This window comes from Elephantulus edwardii, unplaced genomic scaffold, assembly GCF_000299155.1.
Source record: "Elephantulus edwardii isolate Elephantulus edwardi_28Jun2011 unplaced genomic scaffold, EleEdw1.0 scaffold00340, whole genome shotgun sequence".
Taxonomy (NCBI): Eukaryota; Metazoa; Chordata; class Mammalia; order Macroscelidea; family Macroscelididae; genus Elephantulus; species Elephantulus edwardii.
The window spans coordinates 628,160-642,022 of NW_006400090.1; the positions used below are offsets into that span (position 1 = coordinate 628,160).

At 56.1% G+C, this 13,863-nt stretch overlaps 2 protein-coding genes across 2 annotated transcripts in view; both read right to left on the bottom strand.

Annotated features, from left to right (window-relative positions):
- Window positions 1-439: 439 nt before the first annotated feature.
- On the bottom strand, window positions 440-6,214 carry KRT17 (keratin 17). Its single transcript, XM_006901636.1, has 8 exons — window positions 5,654-6,214; window positions 4,580-4,662; window positions 3,468-3,624; window positions 2,641-2,802; window positions 1,879-2,004; window positions 1,565-1,785; window positions 1,435-1,460; window positions 440-684 (listed from the first exon to the last, which is right to left on the bottom strand). Exons 1-8 carry the CDS (start codon window positions 6,083-6,085, stop codon window positions 590-592), a joined length of 1,302 nt encoding a protein of 433 aa, XP_006901698.1. The 5' UTR covers window positions 6,086-6,214; the 3' UTR covers window positions 440-589.
- A 1,788-nt stretch (window positions 6,215-8,002) lies between these two features.
- LOC102861857 (keratin, type I cytoskeletal 42-like) overlaps window positions 8,003-13,863 on the bottom strand; it is a 6,690-nt gene continuing 829 nt past the window's right edge. Inside the window, exons 2-7 of the mRNA XM_006901635.1 lie at window positions 12,606-12,688; window positions 12,342-12,498; window positions 11,344-11,505; window positions 10,492-10,617; window positions 10,108-10,328; window positions 8,003-8,150 (exon numbers count right to left, since the gene is read on the bottom strand). Coding sequence (XP_006901697.1) covers window positions 8,003-8,150; window positions 10,108-10,328; window positions 10,492-10,617; window positions 11,344-11,505; window positions 12,342-12,498; window positions 12,606-12,688 — 897 coding nt within the window. The remainder of the gene's footprint in view (window positions 8,151-10,107; window positions 10,329-10,491; window positions 10,618-11,343; window positions 11,506-12,341; window positions 12,499-12,605; window positions 12,689-13,863) is intronic.

Below are 13,863 nucleotides of genomic sequence, written 5' to 3' on the forward strand. Positions count from 1 at the left end.
GAAGATTTTTCTGAGACTCATGGAAATCTGAGTGTCTTGCCCCCTTACTTCCCCCCACCCCACCCCACCCCTGTGCCTTCCCCAGAAGGACCCTCCCACCCCGTCCCCTCTGGGCAAGGACCTGAAGGAGCAATTGATTTGGACATGTCGTTTCTTGAGACTCCTGTGCCTGAGCTCATCATGTCCATTTATGGAGAGGTCACGAGGCTCAGCAAGGGAAAGACTGGTCCCTCCTCCCTGAGGCCAGGGAGCTAGTTGTTGAACTACAGGGAGCCACCTAAGACCTCCCCTGACACTCCAGTGCCCCACTATCTAAGATGACCTTGACTTCTAGGTCAACAGGGAATGTCCAAGGACTCTGTCCCCCACTTCCTCCCAGGCCGCCCGTTCCTCACTAGAGCCTTCTCAGTGGCCATGACAAGAATGGTTTTCACATCAAAGTCGATAAGCTTTATTGGGATCAGGAAAGAAGGTGTGAGAAGGGGGCTGAAGCAGGGCGGTGATTGAGGCCAGGGAGACCAGAGGCTGCAGGGCAGGTGGTGTGGCCACCTCCCTGCCACCTGGGGGGCTGGCCTGGGAAACCAAGGTCTTAGCGGGTGGTCTGGTGGACCTGCTCTCTGGAGGAGATGACCTTGCCATCCTGGACCTCCTCCACAATGGTGCGCACCTGGCGGGTGGTCACGGCTGCAGGAGAAACAGGCACCGAGGGTAAGCAGGGCCAGGACCCTCACTCAGCCCCTGGACCCTCTGAGCGAAGCCACCTCTCTCCCCCAGCCACCTTGGTGTGTATACCTCAGCTGGATCCTCAGTGTCCCGTCAGCCTACTCGTCCCCCTGCCCTTCCCGCCATCCTCAGCTCGGGTAGAGTCCTGCCTCCCTCCCCTGGGAGGATATCTGATTCTGACACACTGCACAATCATGCAAACGGAGGGCTGTGTAGACTGGGGACTACAAGAACTGGGGTGTGTTTCGTCTTCTCTGTATTCACCAAGGCCTGAACTATGCTCCTATGTCCTCATCAGACTGGGATTCCCCAAAATGAGAACCACTCCCATTAGACAAGACATTCATTCCATGCAGGGATCATATCCCTCTCCCACCAGAACAGGATCTGCAAGTAAGGGACTCTCTCTCTCTCTCTCTCTCTCTCTTTCTCTCTCTCTCCCACAAATACATGATTACTTTTTCCTCATCTTTGCAAATCTCAAGAGCAAAAATTGTGAGACCGGGTTCCTATCACTCATCTAAGCTGAGTGACTCGGGTTAGAACCCTTCTCCCCATCAGACTAGACAATATTTGTCTCCTGGGATCCTTCCCCTGAATGTCAACCTTGAACTATAACAGCTTTCTCCCCCGAGGATGGATTCACCCTCAGCAATGTGCCCACGGGTTAACTGTCCTGTGCACCCCTATGCTTTGCCCCCAGGTCCTTACGTTCTTTGGGCTTGTACTGAGTGAGGCTGCAAAGAAAAAGAGAGAGGAAAAAAAGGTTACATGTAAGTCTGAGACCCGTGTATCCAACTCACAGGTCCCCAGCCCTGGCCTGGCCGGGCCCCCCACTCACTGGGCGTCCTCGCCCTCCAGCAGGCGCCGGTAGGTGGCGATCTCCTGCTCCAGGCGCGTCTTCACGTCCAGCAGGATCTTGTACTCCTGACTCTGCTGCTCCATCTCGCAGCGCAGCTGTGCCAGCTGTTCCTCCACGCTGCCGATCATGCCCTGGATCTGGGACAGCTGCACGCAGTAGCGATTTTCTGTCTCTGCCAGGCTACCCTCGAGGGATGCTTTCTGCAGGAGGGTGAGAGAACCAGGGGTCAGCAAGAGTGTTCCAGGGCTCCTCCTGTGGGCCCAGGCCCCTCCTGCTCAGAGCAGCGCTCCTACCATGCTGAGCTGGGACTGCAGCTCGATCTCCAAGGTCTGCATGGTGCGCCGCAGCTCCGAGATCTCGCTCTTGCCGCTCTGCACCAGCTCGCTGTTGGTGGCCACCTCGCGGTTCAGCTCCTCGGTCTGCAGACAAAATGCAAGTCAGATGACTCCATGGCCTAAGAACCCATCCAGGCCCAGATGGGGATTTCATGCTCCTTCCATGTGAATCCCCCACCAGCGACACCTCCCTGATCTCTGGCTTCCTCTGAAACCTGGCTGTGAGGAGTGGTGCCTTGCACCAGTTTCCCACTTGCCAAAGCCCACGGTCCCTTTGGAATGTTACGGTTTTCTCATTAATCCCTACCAGTGGGAGGAACAAGAATGGGAAATGAAAACCTGTCAAGACTTGCAACCTGCTATGGATTTCTCGAGGGAGCAGCTGAAGATCCAGGGACCTTTGGCCTCTCTCTTTAGTTCAATAACTGGGTCCCTCACCTCTTCACCCAGCACCCCAGATCTCCCAGGACTGTGGATGTTGTGAGTGACTCTGATTCCTGAGCATCCCTGCAGATCTCTGAGGATGAGTCACCCCAAGATGCCAGACCATGAGCTTTCTCTAGGAACTCAAGCTCCTGCACCCCTTCCGCCCCCCACCCCACCCCACCCCCGTCCCGCCCTCCCCTTCAAACGTAAAAGAAAAACTCCCTCATTGGTACGCAATCCCCCACCCACCCCCGCCAGCCACTGGGAGAGGCCTCTGGCCACAGCAGCACCCACCTTGCTGAAGAACCAGTCCTCGGCATCTTTGCGGTTCTTCTCTGCTATCTTCTCGTACTCATCACGCATCTCAGACAGGATGCGGGTCAGGTCCACGCCAGGGGCAGCGTCCATCTCCACATTGATCTCACCACCCACTTGGCCTCGCAGGGAGTTCATCTCCTGTGGAGGAGAGGACTTATGGCATGGGCAGCTGAGTCTGTCCTGACACCTTTGTCTTAAGCCTTCCCAGCAAAGTTTCTGGAATTTTCTGACAGAAATAAGGAGGACCAATTCTAATCCTTCTTTACTCTGGATTCTGTCTACCCTCAGAGCCTCCTACTGAGTTTATTTGCCCACTCCATATGGATGCTGCCTCTGCCATCAGACTGAGGGTTCCCTAAGGACAGGAATGCTGTTTGCCTGTTAAACTAAAGGCTCTCAAAAGATGAATTGTCATTCTGAGACCTAGGCCCCTGGAATTCACTAATTTCCAGACTCCTAAAAGCAAGTGGAGGGCAGATTCTAGAGTTTGAACTAGGGCAAGGTGAACCCTCTTCATTTATCCCTGTCCTCATTTGGAAGTCAAGATGGACAGGGAAGGTTTCTACTGGCCCCTGGAAGGCAGAGTCAAGGAAGCAGTGTAGAGGAAGTTTCCTTAATGGTAGCTTCTGGTGCTGGCCCTGCCATGACATCCAGGGGGCCAGGTCCTGCAGATAGGGCAGCCCTATAAGTCCTGCCTACCTGCACTCCTGTAAGGAGACTAGCCCTGCCCACCTGTGGTCTTCTAATAACCTCAGCCTAGGCCCAGCCCCAAATCCTCTTTAAAGTGGCTAAGTGGCTCTCACCTCCTCATGGTTCTTCCTGAGATAAGCCAGTTCCTCTTTGAGGTTCTCGATCTGCATCTCCAGGTCAGCTCTGGCCAGGGTCAGCTCGTCCAGCACCCTGCGCAGGCCATTGATGTCGGCCTCCACGCTCACGCGCAGAGCCTGCTCTGTCTCGAACCTGCGACAGAACCAGGAACATCACCCAGGCTGCTAGCAGCTCCTGGCTCCTCTGCCTTTGCCTTAATGGTGGTTTAAGATGAGCAGTCAACTTCTGTGCCATTTACTGCCTCTGAAAACCCACTGGAGGGTCAGCTATGGGTCAGTTCTGACTCAAAGTTACACAACAACAATAAAGTGTCAGATCATCCAGTAAGCAGGTAAGCAAGGGCTGCTTGGTGCTTATGTGACACTTTGTGCTGAACAATTTCATATATTCATCACATCAAAGATTCTGCTTCAGGGTATGGCTGCCATCTGTCTTCCAACCCTAGTGTACTTTTCTCTTTTTATATTTGCAATACTCCATAGGGAGGGAAAATCTGGTAAGCAAGCGAAGTGTGGCTTTACTTGTACTTACTAATCTGTAATGAGCAAAGATGTGGTGACATTCACATGGTCCAAGAGCTTACACAGGACAGAAGGGGCAGGAAGAGAAATGAACTCCAGCCTTGGGGTCCTGGGGGCAAGCCCAGGCCAAGCTCTAAGCCAACCCACCTCCTGACTCTTTCTTCTCTACCTTCTCTCCCCTTCTTGTATCACCTGGCTAATCCCAGACAGTTCAGGGTGACACCATGCGACCACCTGCTGCTTCCTGAACTAGGAGGGGGTTCTTAGCAGCCACCAGGATGTCCCTGCACAGTTCCTGAATCTTGCTTGGTAGAATAGAGAGGGTGATCAAAACTAAGACCCGCATCAAGATGAATTGGCAGAGGCTGCAGCAGTGGGCCCAAGCCTAGCCACGGTTGTGAGGCTGCAGCAGGACCAGGCAGTGTCTTGTTCTGTTGTGCACAAGGTCGCTATGAGACACAGACAGCTTAACAGTGCCTAACGCCAAGCAAAGTCCAGCAGGAGAGAATACCCCCAGCTCCTCCTCGGGCCTTCTCAGGTTACCCAAGCCTGGCACCTGAACTCACTTGGTGCGGAAGTCATCGGCAGCCAGACGGGCGTTGTCGATCTGCAGCAGGATGTTGGCATTGTCCACAGTGGCGGTGAGGATCTGGGAGATGGGAGAGTTATCAGGTCATGGGGTTAAGAAGCTCAGGCAGGAGGCGGTTTTCCTGCCTGAGGGCCAGGACTTGGCAGCCTCCTGCAGTGCCCCCACCCGTCCCACCCACCTTTCCCCTTCTCTGAGCTGTGATTGTTGGCAGAGGTGCCAGCTGAGCAGGAGGGTGATGAGCTGGAACTTGCCTCCCCTCTCCCAGGACTTGTCTCCCCAGCAGAGACCCCCATGCCCGGCTTTGCCTCAAAGGAGAAGATGTTGGCTGGGAGGACCTGGAAAGTCAGAGGAGAATCCCAGCATGCCCTTGGGGTAGAAACTGCTCCAGATGGGGGGGAATGCCCTCATTTCACAGGGAGGGTCGGGGAAGGAAAGTGCCCCCACTTTTGAGAGTCCCCAAAAGTAAGGCTAAGTGAGCCCTCACCAAGCAGCAGCTCCAAATTAGAAGACGTGGCCCCAATTAAGCCCTAACTTGGCTCTAGCAGTCAGGCCCACCTGGAGTGTCTTGGCTAGGACATTTAACTGAACCCCAATATTGAGGGGACTGTAGGAGAGGTGAGGAAGCCTGGAAGGTCTCCAGAAACTTCCTCCAGAGCCCATTCCTACCCAAGGTCTTACCCCTCACCTGTCACCTACTCCCGGCAGGTGTAGTCCCTCAAGCTCCCCATCACCCCAACGCCCACTCTTGCTGGCCCTTGCTCAAAATGGGAGAGGGACCAGGTACCCAGCCACCTGTGCACACAGCCTCCCACAAGCATCCTCTCATCTTGTCCACAACCACACAAGGTGGCATGATGCTCTGAGGAGAGGAAACTGAGGCACGAGGGTGCCCCAAAGTATGCTGAGCCCTGAAAGAACAGATGTGGGGCCATACGGGACCCCCAAAGAGGGACCCCAAAGGCCAAGCTGCACCAGGCTCCAGAAGACCCTCAGGCTGGTGATGGGGGTGGAGAGGTACCCCCCTGGAGCCCCTCCTTCCAACAGGCCCCACCTTGCTCTTCAGGTCTTCAATGACGTGGTAGTAGTGGCTGTAGTCACGGGCGGGCCCCGGGGCCTGCTTCTGGTACCAGTCCCGGATCTTCACCTCCAGCTCGGTGTTGGCCTCCTCCAGGGCGCGCACCTTGTCCAGGTAGGAGGCCAGCCGGTCGTTGAGGTTCTGCATGGTGGCCTTCTCTCCTCCCCCCAGCAGCCCGTCAACACCCCCAAAGCTGCTGCCATAGCTGCTGCCAGCGCCGAAGTTGTAGCAGCTGGAAAAGCTGCCGCTGCCCCCGAGGGCACTGGCCAGGCCGCTGGAAGACCCCAGCCGGCATGAGCCCCCACCCAGGCTGCCAGACAGCCTGCAGGAGGTGCGGGAGCCACCCCCCAGGCCCGAGGAGCCCTTGATGGAGCTGGAGGAGGTGAACTGGCGGATGGTGGTGGTCATGGTGAAGGGGGTCGCTGGTGCTGAGCTAGAAGGCTGTCGGCTCTAAGAATGCACGAGAGAGGCCCCGAGTGTGTGCTGCTGTCGGGGCTCGCCTGCCTCCTTTATAGACAGATCAGTGGGCGTAGCGATTACAACAGGCTCCATCCTCTGTTTCCATTCCCCTCACCTTTCATCACCGCTGGCCTGGGGCCAGCTCCCAGGTGGCTGGGCCTCCCCCCCACATGGGGCTTTGCCTCACTTCTCCGGAACCCCGTGCGTGAGCCCGCTCTGCTCTCAGGCCTCTCAGGCAGTCACCTGTGATTCAGGCGGGCCCTTGGGCTACGCTTTCCTATGACCTAATACGGAGAAGAGCAGGCAGGACGTCACCATCCCTGGGCCCTCCCAGGCAGTGCCACCCCAGCCCAGCATGCCAGGTCCCCGGTGTCTGGTGGGGAAACTGGTCAGACAGCCCCCCAGCCTGAGGCTGTTCTCCCCCACTACACACCACACCACTGGATGCCGGCTCTGGGCGGGGTGCTGGGGAGGCTGAAAGGACCTGGCTAGAGCCCAGGCTTCCCTGGAGAAGCTGGGCCTGACCCCATGGGCCGTCATACCACACACTAACCCCGTCAGGCCTCAGAACACTGTCCATTTGGCAGATAAGGAGACTGAGGCTTAGAGTGGACTTGTAGTGTATCCTTACTGCCCACCTACTTCCAGAACTGAGTGACAGGGTCATGGCCACCCATCAAGGACCTAGGCCACACTGGGGCTCCCACGATGAAATCCTGAGACCCAGGGACTCACTCTAGGGGCTGAGAGTCCCTCTGGTCAGCACAAAGGCCTGTCCCCATCCCTGGGACCCCTGATGGCTCCGCATCCCCTTGTAGACCTCCTCTCCTCTCCCCTCCCCTCATATTCAGGGGATCCTGAACTGAGTGGATAAGGAGGATCTTAGCTTTCCGATAGGGAACTGAGCGGGAGGTGGTAGTTGCTTCCCTATCACCCCAGCCTCCATAGAGACCCCACCAGCCTCAACATGAGTCTTTTCAAAGGTGCACCCTGCCATGTCCCATGGCCCAGCCAGCCCACCACCCTAAGCCTAGGCCTGTGTCTCAGGGTCCCAGCAGGCCTGTGGGCGGAGTGTGGTCGTGTCCCAAGCTGTCGATGGCTTCCACCTCCCAGACAGGCCCAGACAGCCCCACTAGCATCTGAGAGATTCTCCAAAAGCCTAGCAGCTGCCAAGCCACCAAAACAAACAGGAAGCCCCCCACGCTGATACACATTGGCTGCTCCACCCCACACACCCCTCCGACAGAGGGCAAAGCCAATCTGGTTTCCCTGAAGTTGCTCTTGACCACTCCCTGGGAAAGCCCTTGGCCTAGGCCCTCTTCCTCCGCTCTCGAACCCAGACCAGCCCAGCCTGAAAACAAGCTGTATCACAGGTGTGGTCCCCAAGTAGCAATGGGACTTCCCAGGAACCAGCCTCAGTTAACAGAGAGCCAGGGCCTGACACACATTCCCAGACACACTGGGCTGTTCCACCCCTCCACCTTCAACTCTTCCACCATCTTGCTTCCCTCTCTTTCTCCCAGAAGCTCCAGGGTGGATGGGGTGGGCAGACTAGGTTGCCAGGGAACACAATGATACCCAAATACTCAATAAACTCTCCCCTCCGCAACCCTTCTCCCTCAACCCACACCTTCCCCTGCCAATGACCAGACCACGCAGGGTGTCGAACATCGGCAAAGCTTTAATAGCAATCACAGGGCACATGCAGGGGTCCCCTCGGTGAGGGGCTGCAGGAAGCAGGCACAGAAAAGCCCCTCGGGGTTGGCGGCACAGGCCAGCAGTCATGGCAGTGGCAAGTGTGGTGGAGCTGTAGGCCAGGGTGGCTCCTGGACCCCAAGGCTGGGCCGTCACCGTGGGACAGCTGCCTCAGTGAGTGGAACGGTGCACCTGCTCGCGGGAGGAGACCACCTTGCCGTCCTGGACCTCCTCCACAATGGTGCGCACTTGGCGGCTGGTCATGGTGGCTGCGGGCACAGGAGGCCTCAGACAGGAGCCCTGCCTGTATCTCCCCAGGCTGCCCTTCACCAGGGTCCCCAGTCTCCCTGGGGTCTAGGAAGGATGCAGTGGGGTCTTACCTTCCCGGGTGGGCTGCGAGGATAAGGACGAGGAGTACTGGGTGGCCAGGCTACAGGAAGAGGGGACATGTCAGGCCAAAGAGGCCAGCCAGGAGCCAGGACCCCTGCTCCCCTCCACCCCAGGAACCATCCCAGCCAGGAAGAGGAGGAGCAGTCAGGAGGCTATGGGTGGGAGGGGGGAAAGTACCAGCAGACCAGAGAGGAGAATGGGAACCCCAGAGGGTACCATTGCTGGCTACCCCAGAAGTCAGAAGGCACAGGGCAGGAGCAGGGGCATGCCAAGGGAAGGCCTGGCAGCACATGATGGCTGTTAACCAGGGATTTATAAGAGGCTGAGCAAGTGGTTTTTCCATATCCCCAAGGCCCCAACAAACAGACTCAATTAAAGCAGGAGGAACTGCGGTTAGATTCTAGACAGACTTCACTCTTGTTAGAGAGCAAAAAGCTAGAGTTGTGTGACTAAGCGTCAGTCTCTTGGACATTCTCTGTCCTCTTCACCAGGGACCTGATCAAACTTCCTAACCCCCAAAGGGCCACTCACTCCCAACCCTTATCCTGTCCCAGTTAATGGCATCACCAGCCACAAAGTCATTGGAACCAGAAACCCGGGCTGTGGTTAGCTTCTCCTGTGTGGGTTCATTCAGCGTTTATTGGCTGGGAATCTCACTCGCCCCCGCGTCCAGGCATCCAACCCTGATAGTTTCGCTATCACATATCTTGTGCCTGCACCATCTACTTCTCTAGCCTTCCCACCAGTCTCCTCCACCTCACCTTGTCCTCAGCCACCCATTCCTCCTCCCTGTGTAGCCAGAGTGGCGGTGGTGTTGTGTGCCATTGAGTTGCTTGTGACTCATAGTGACCCTATGTACAACAGCTCTGAACCCTGTTCTATTCTGTGCGCCTACCCCCATTATCCCAGTCACTGAATCAATCCATCTCATTAAGGATCTTCCTCTCTTGTGCTATCCCTCCACCCTCCCAAGCGTGATATTCCTCTCCAAGGACTGGTCCCACCTTGCAACATGCCCAAAATGTGTTAGATGGAGCTTCAGAATCCTTGCCTCCAAGGAGCAGCCTGGCTTCACCCTCTCCAGGATGAACCTGTTTGTTCTCCTAGCAGTCCATGGTATATTCAATACTCTTCTCCAGCACCACAGCTCAAAGGCATCCCTAGTCATTATCCAGCTTTCTGATGCATAGCAAGTAACTGCAAAGACTGGTCTGGATCAGGTGCACCTTAGTCTCCAGACTGACATTGTTGCTCTTCAGTATTCTGGAGAGGTCCCTGATAGTAGACTTTCCCAGCGCAATCCGTCTTTTGATTTCCTGGCTGCTGGTACCACAAGTGTTGATTGTGGAGCCAAGCAAACTGAAGATGTTAGCCATCTCAATCTCTTCACCATCCATCACAATGCTGCCAATCAACCCAGGGGTGAGAATCTTTGTTTTCTTGATGTTGAGCTTCAATCCATATTTACGGCTGCAGTATCCTATGACCATACTCTTCCTCTGCTCAAAAACGCTCTATGGCTCCCTATTTGCCCACACACTCCAGCCCAGACTTTTTTTCTTCTTCTTCAGGATTTGATTCTTCTTCTTCTTTTTTTAAAAATCTTAATTGTAACGAATATTTACAGAGATTTTGGATTTCCGTGTGTTCACTGTTGCACTTTGCTCCCTGCCCACCCCTCCCAGCCCAGACCTTTTAATGGGGTGCTCCAGGCTCCTCTCATCAAGCCAGTAATCTCAGCTTCACCCTCAAAACCTTACGACTGTATCCCATTTCCAAGTACATCCACCCTTCTGGGCCTTGGCTAGTGGTGTCCTCTCGGCTCGAATGTCCCTCCCGCGATGAAGCGGCTGCCCCTGGCCCACCCAGCAGGACCCCCCACTCACTGGGCGTCCTCGCCCTCCAGCAGGCGGCGGTAGGTGGCGATCTCCTGCTCCAGGCGCGTCTTCACGTCCAGCAGCACCTGGTACTCGTGGTTCTGACGTTCCATGTCACAGCGCAGCTCACACAGCTGCTGCTCGATGCTGCCGATGAGGCTCTGCAGCTGCGCCAGCTGCGCCCCGTAGCGCGCCTCGGTCTCCGCCACGCTGCCCTCCAGCGAGGCTTTCTGGGGGTCGATAGACGGCACTGTGAGACCCTCTGCTGGGCCCCTTCGCCCGAGGTGAGCACCAGGGGGAAGTGGAGCATGGAGGGGCCCACGTGGGCTGCGCGGGGAGGTCAGGCACCCCGGGTGGGATCCCCTGGGCGTGGGTGAGAGGGCAGGCCCCTACCATGCTGAGCTGGGACTGCAGCTCGATCTCCAGGTTCTGCACCGTGCGGCGGAGCTCCGTGATCTCCGTCCTGCTGCTCTGCAGGGCCTCCGTGTTGGTGGCCACCTCGCGGTTCAGCTCCTCGGTCTGGAAGGTAGAGCAGGTCGTGGGGAGGGATTGTGGAGCGGGGACGGAAGACAGCGAGCCCTAGAGCCCTTGCTCACCAGACAGCCTCCCCCTAGCCTCGCTGGCCTCTGTGGGCCCCAAAGACAGGCAGAGACATCCTTTGCCTCACTGAGTTTAGTGGAATTCACCTCTCAGCAGCTGCTTGCAGCTAAAACTCCTACTAAGGCACAGCATCTTGGCGAGCTCTGGTGGTCTAGTGGCAAGAAGCTGCTCTGCAATCCCAGAGGTGCACAGTTTAAATCCACCAGATGCCCTGATGAAGAAGGAGGGACAATCTCTTCCTGTACCAGTCAGATCTGATTTGAAGGTACACAGCATCTCAATGGTTGAGTCTGCCTGTCACGGTCCCTGCAGCATGCGTGCAGCATGGCAGGGTCTTAGTTTGTGACTGGGTTAATGACTACTAGGGAGATGCGTGTTTTAATCCAAGCACACACATGCAAAGGCAAATGCCTGCTCTGGGAAAGGCCCAGACAATGGGACTTTAGGGACCCAGGTCTGGTCCCCAGGCCACCAGGAAGGGTTGTGTGAGCTTTAGGCCTCCCTGAGCCTCATAGCTTGCATCTAAAACGTGAGTTCTTGGTCCAACTGGTTTCCGAAGGTCCTTCCAGCTGGGACACGGGTTCCAGCCCGCACCCAGTGCACGTCCACACCCGTGTGCACACCTGCTCGCTCGCGGCCACCCACCTTGCTGAAGAACCAGTCCTCAGCGTCTTTGCGGTTCTTCTCTGCCATCTTCTCATACTGCTCACGCATCTCGTTCAGAATGCGGCTCAGGTCCACGCCAGGGGCAGCGTCCATCTCTACGCTGACGTCCCCGCCTACCTGCCCACGAAGGGCATTCATTTCCTGGGAGACAGAAAAGTGGGTGCTCATCCAGGGCTGTCTCTCTTGATCCCGGGGAGACAAGTGTGAAGATAAAAGACAGACACACTAGAACAGCAGCAGTTCACCCTCACGGTGGAAGTGAATGTTGCCACTTCTCACATAGACAGGGCTGGGGATAGCCACAATCTCTCCGTTACACACGCTGGGACAGAGTGGGTCTGATCAGGAGAGAAAGATGACAGGTCCCCAAGCTAGGTGATAATGAGTTCACCCTCCCTCACCATCTTGTCTACCACCCGGCTTTCCAACAACAACCACAGAGAATGATTGTGCGGGCTCCACTGATGTTGGCATCAGTGGTCACAGCGTGGACTACAATCGTGGCACATCAAGGGGACATGGCAGGCCCCATATCCTCCTGCACCATCACGTGGCCTCCTCAAGCCTAAGTTTCTTTACTGAAAAGGGGAAGGAGGATCCTTCACAGAGTGAAGCTACTATCAGCCAAGATAATTGCTGCAAATCATCTGTAACACACTGAGCCAGATGTCCATTGTTATAATGACTAGCACTGTAATTAATTATAATAATTAGCATTGTATGTTCTTAGGCTGACTCGCTCATTAGATAATTAACTGCCACCTCAGAGAAGGGTGAGCCTCAAGGAACAAGGGAAGTGTCTCAGGGGGAGAGGCCCCTCCTGGCTTCATCCAGAGCCCTCTAAAGGTCCTCCAAGAATAATTCAGGACCCACCAGAGTTAGGAACGGGACCAAGAGTATGGCCTGAACCCAGGAAGATTGTGGAGCCCCCACCTCACTCCCAGACAGGTTTCTCTGCCCTCCCTTGCAGTTCCCACCTCCTCGTGGTTCTTCCTGAGATAAGCCAGCTCTTCCTTCAGGCTCTCGATCTGCATCTCCAGGTCGGCTCTGGCCAGGGTCAGCTCGTCCAGCACCCGGCGCAGGCCGTTGGTGTCGGCCTCCACGCTCATGCGCAGGTTCAGCTCCGTCTCATACCTGAGAGAGGTAGAGGCATGAGACACATCTGCCACAGGGACACACGGCTATCTTCAGTGGGGTAGCACTGGGGCCTTCACCGCACAGCTGGACAGCCCAAGACTCACTTGGTACGGAAGTCATCAGCAGCCAGGCGGGCATTGTCGATCTGCAGCACGAGGCTGGCATTGTCAATGGTGGCTGCCAGGATCTGGAGGAGATGGCAGGAGAGTGGGCAAACATCCCCAGCGGCAGCCCCCGGCACAGCCCCCAACACCCTCTCACAGCCCTTTGGGTAGTGAGTCAGAGTGAGGTCAGTGGGGGTGGAGGAATCCTACAACCTCCTCTTGGTTGTTTTGGGGGCTGTCAAGTGGATTCCTGTTCATAGCAGCCCCACATGACAAAGTAGAATTGCCTCATACAGTTTTTGAGATTGGAAAAGGAGCCCTGGTTGTATAGTGGTTGAAGCGCTGCAAGCCAAGAGGTCAAGGGTACAAACCCACCAGTAGCTAAGCAGGAGAGAAATTCCTCCATAAAGATTTACAGCCTTGGAAAGCTTATGGAGCAATTCCACTCTCTTCTATAGGGTCACAGCGAGTTAGAACTCATCCCGTAGCACTGAGTTCGGTCTTTGGAGTCTACTGGAACAGATAACCAGGTCTTGCAGTGAGCTGCTAAGTGGGTTTTAACCACCCAGCCTTTCCAGTAGCAGCCAAGCACTTAATCTTCCCCACAGGGCTCCTTTCTTATCTGAGAACTCACTGGAAATCACAGGGACCCAGCCAAGGCCCAGATCCTACCAAAGACACCAAGGTCTAGGAGAACCCTAGATCAGGTCCAGTTCCCCACCTGGAAACCCAGCCTGAGGGTCAGTTTGTCACTGTGTGAGGTCTCAGTAGGCCAGCCCTACCACCCCCTCCCTGCTCAGTGAGGGGCAGCTGTGAAAGCCCAGGGGAGCAGGTGGTGAGGGTGATTCAGAAGCCTGGCAAAAACAGGGGGTTGTGGGGAGGTGCTGGCTGACCCCACAGCCTGGGAGCACTGACTCACCAGGACACCCCTGGGCTCCCCCAACCAAGCCCCATATCTGATCTGGCACTCCCAGCAGCTCTGCTTCCCCAGACATTGCAGGAATTCCCTGCCTGGGGGAGGCTCAGAGCAGGAGCAGACAGAGCCCCTCACAGTGCAGCAGGGACTGGTTGTCCAATCAGAAGACTTGTCACCCAAGCCAAGGTGGCCCCAGCCCACCTGGCCCCAGCCTGGCTTTATACTCCTGTCTTTAGCTCTCACTTACCTCTGGGCCACCAGGCCCCCGGGACCCTCTCCTAAAGAAGGTTTATGCAGAAGACCCAAGTCCTGCATTTACAAAATGGCACAGCCGTATCCTTA

Coding starts and splice junctions, on each gene's coding strand:
- KRT17 (XM_006901636.1), bottom strand. CDS start 6,085: ATGACCACCACCATCCGCCAGTTCACCTCCTCCAGCTCCATCAAGGGC. Junction 4,663..5,653: donor TTGAAGACCTGAAGAGCAAG/GTGGGGCCTGTT, acceptor CCCATCTCCCAG/ATCCTCACCGCCACTGTGGA. Junction 1,461..1,564: donor CTGGAGGGCGAGGACGCCCA/GTGAGTGGGGGG, acceptor TTTTCTTTGCAG/CCTCACTCAGTACAAGCCCA.